Below are 3,934 nucleotides of genomic sequence, written 5' to 3'. Positions count from 1 at the left end.
AACACAAATCAAACATAAGTTTAAATAGTTACTAAGCTGGAAAGCTCAAGTGTCCAACCAGCCATAAAGCAACAGTTTGGATGTTTATCATCATCCTACATAACATAAACGCACCACACAAGATAATTATGGTTGTTTTATTTAGCCTAAGTGCCCAACCATAAAAGCAACATGATAGAAACAAGATGATCACAACATCACATCATGATCAACCAACAGATAGGAGAACATCACCGGGGTTGCCATCTCCCCACCACTGATGGACAAACACACCACTGCTGCGGAGGCTTCCGAAGATGTCCATGCAGTCCACCGGCATTGCACCTCCAGCATCTTCTTGGCCTGAGCAGTGAAGAAACAGCTCGTCCACAAAGCATATGGCTCCACTTTCAAACAGTTCCGTGAGGAACTTCAGTTCTACACTGCCTGCATTCATCTTGAGCACCACGAAATCTGCAAACCCCACTGTTTCTTTGAACCAAACGAGGAAATCAAACCCTTCATCTCCGACATATGGATCTGCGTCTCCATCGATTGTAACATTGACTTTTGGCTTGATTCCGGCCAGCCCTGGATGATAAACAAAGGTAATTCCCGGCTTTTTGACATAGGATAACAGAACAGAAGTGTTATGGTCAACAAAATAAACATTGAAATCTTTGTGTTCAATGGGATAAGAAGGCAGGAACCAATTTGTAACATTTGAGTTCAGATGCTGTGCTGCCCCAATATCAATATAGACCAAACGCCTCTTTGAGGAAAGATCAACAAAATTAGGCAAATAGACGAACCTCTTTCCATACTCCACTGGTTTTTCCTTCACCAGAGGCTCCATTTTCCCAATGAGAGGTCGATTGTTTGTGAGGGATCGGCAGTCAGCTGGAAGGCGATACTGCTCAAAGAGACCAGCATTGTCATAATTTTTCTTGAACACAACCAGCGTGAAGTTATTGACGTAATTAACGTGCACAACACTGGAACTTTTCAGCAGTGAAGAAATTGGAGTAGCAGACCTAATCAAGCTATTCGGGGAGGAAACACTGCTACCCACAAGCATAGCCCCAATTCCACCAGGGCTAAGAACACGCTCGATCTCAAGCACTAGTAGCGCAGGGACAGAAACCTTATCGAGATCCCTGGAAAGCACAAAATCGAAAGACTTGTCCACATAGTCAATTTCGTACACAAACGGTTTGTGCTTGAGCGAGAAGAACCGGTGTTTGTAAACACCATGAGCATTGGGAAATCCCAAAGCTTGCAATGCCAGCACGGCTGAGGCGGAATCCTCTCCTACAGAGAGAGCTTTTGTACCGTATTTCAATAGCTTCTGACCCATGAGCTCTCTGACCACACTGACAGTCAAATTCACATCCCGCACGCACTGCTCCGAATCGTAAGACCCCCAGAAGGGGTTCAGGAACCGACTCTGGAAATTGAACTTCTCCGTGGTCAATTCGACAGGGACGACGCGGCCCAGTTCGGCGGCGCAGTCGCCAGAGTTCACAAAAGTGAACATTGTCATGTAGGTCCCAGACAAAATGTGGATCAATGGTATGATCGACATAGCCGCGGCAATCAAGAATGCCCAGAGAAACACGCGCCGGGCCAAAGACCCATGAAGGATCTGCATTCTCACGCCCTTCAAATCCATGATTTTCTTCGTTTCGACGATTCGGGCCTGAATCATATCGCGTTTAAGCAATTGGGTTCGTTGTTTCCGATCAACGCCGAGTTGTTTAATCAAAAAAGTTGCGAGCTTTGTAACTTTGTAAAATCAATTACAGATTTCGAGAGAGGGAAAGAGCCAAAGGGAGAAAGAGAGAGTAGATTAGCGAGTGCAAAACCTGGAGGAGGTGTGATTCCCACCCACGAGGAGCACTATCGATTTTTGAATTACTAGCAACACCCTATTCCAAATTTTCGCCGGCTTCGCTTCGAACCAGACGACCCGACCCATGTTTACGCTCCGATTGCGAATCTACATTACATGTCGGACGGGAGCGGCGCCAATTTTGATTCGTTTGGGGTGGATCCGCGGAACAGAAACCCTAATTTGAAAATTGGGGAAATCAAAATTGGGGATCAGGGATTTCTGAGAGCTTTTTCAGAATGAAGGGATTCAGCAGAGGGTGTGGACTGCGGATCTTGTTTTAGTATATAAAACACTCCTAGGCTCCTACTGCTAGTGTAGTGGCAGGGATTTGATTAGGCCACCGACGGTGTAGGTAACACGTGCCGACACCCGAAGCCTCTCAGCTCGAACTCAGTTTTACCGCGAGTCCCAAATGTAAAAAGCGCCAAGGGTTTGTAATTGTGGGGACGGCTAGTGACACAGTGACACTAGCACTGAATATTACGATTTAATGGAATTTATTTATTTATTTGTAAGTTAGATGTTTTAGGTTCAATTTATATTAAAGACAAATTTGAATTACATTATTATAGCAAGCTCATTGTGAGTTGAGTCCCTTAGTATAAATACTATCGTTTGTTTAGAACGAAAAATCAATCGTGGGTCTGTGTGGGACTCACAAGTAGATCGACAACTTGTTTTTTGTCGATTAGGGAGAACGAGGATCCTTTTCAGATCTTTTTTGTGAGGATCTGAGGATTCTTACATCGTGTCTATTTATCGTACATCGTGCTGTCATAACTTGTTTTAATTTTTTTTATTTAAAATTAAATATAAACTAGTACCTGACTAAAGCTGACCGTACATTATACGATAAACAGACACAGTGTGAAGATTTCTAAAATTCTCGTAAAAAAGATCCATAAAGGATCTTCACAATAAAATTTGGAGAGGATTCTCATTCGATTAGCGATGTAAGTAGTAGGCAAGGTATAGTTAAAAAAAGGATAACGGATGAGTTGGGCATTACTATGGATCTGACAAAGCGTGTGGTGGTCACCGATGGCACTGGTTGGGTTCATTCATGCATATGTGGTTTTGGTGATGTTTCAACAGCCGATGATGTGATCGAACGTTTGCTGTCACGCAGCTGGATCGATAGGTTCCGTTAGATGAAGATGATGAGATTCAGTCTGACTGGGTCCCGAGAGTAGTATGACAGCAGCCGGTCCTGTGATTATTTGTGTGATTTTGACGTGGAAGCTCTACAGTCTTTCTCCTTTCCCATTACATAAAAGTTGAGCTTTTACCACATCATTGGGCAAAGTGATTTATGCTTGGATGTGGTTTCTGACTTGTAATCAGATTTGAAATAAAATTGAATTGAGGAAGAACAAAAATAAGAATTAAGATGGGTATAGTTAATTAAGATTTTAAAAACTTTTAAAAAACTTTAGAATTAGCGTTTAGTTAGAATTTTAAAAGATTTTGAAATCTAGTATAGTCACATAAGATTTAACAGGTTTTAAAAGTGCATTCAGGTGTAATTGTATGAAAATTAGATTAACCAAAATCAACCAAATTAAGTTCAAATTTTAATGCTCGCAAGTGTACGAATCGTAGTATAATATAGTATGCAAGCACAAGATCGTTCCAACTACGATTGATATAATTCTATTACCTAACCTAATTAAATTGTACTTGAATTGAAGTTGAACGATTGATGATTGTGAATAAAAAGGAAATGAGTTTAAATTAGTGATGACGAAAAACAAAGAAAGCAAATTATAATTTGATTGCGAAAGACACTAGAGTATCCGACTCACTATAACCAATCCAACTTAATTTTAATTATTAATGAGTAATCATCCAACTTGACGTCTAGTTCCTCTAATTCATATAGTATCCATGACATCTAGATTACTACGTATACTTATATGTGCTAACAATCTATAGCTTCTAGATTAATAAATACATACAAATTTATATATACTAAAATCCAAACTCGGGTGGTACTGCTCATTAACAGTAAAATGATGAAAATGCCCTTCGGTTTTTCTTCCTCTCCGTTTTGATGGTGAG

General features: G+C 40.8%; 1 protein-coding gene across 1 annotated transcript; it reads right to left on the bottom strand.

Annotated features, from left to right (window-relative positions):
* LOC103940618 lies at positions 1 to 2,177 on the bottom strand. The gene has a single exon (XM_009350768.3). The coding sequence runs from the start codon at positions 1,685 to 1,687 to the stop codon at positions 209 to 211; it is 1,479 nt and encodes a 492-aa protein (XP_009349043.2). The 5' UTR covers positions 1,688 to 2,177; the 3' UTR covers positions 1 to 208.
* Positions 2,178 to 3,934: the final 1,757 nt, after the last annotated feature.

Source organism: the organism of the source record quoted next, unplaced genomic scaffold (assembly GCF_019419815.1).
Source record: "Pyrus x bretschneideri cultivar Hongxiangsu unplaced genomic scaffold, Pyrus_bretschneideri_v1 Contig94, whole genome shotgun sequence".
Taxonomy (NCBI): Eukaryota; Viridiplantae; Streptophyta; class Magnoliopsida; order Rosales; family Rosaceae; genus Pyrus; species Pyrus x bretschneideri.
The sequence above is the reverse complement of the archived record's forward strand: the minus strand, read 5'-3'. Positions and strand labels throughout refer to the sequence as shown.

Bases quoted from the DNA above. Each gene is read 5' to 3' on its own strand.
- LOC103940618 (XM_009350768.3), bottom strand. From the start codon at position 1,687: ATGATTCAGGCCCGAATCGTCGAAACGAAGAAAATCATGGATTTGAAG.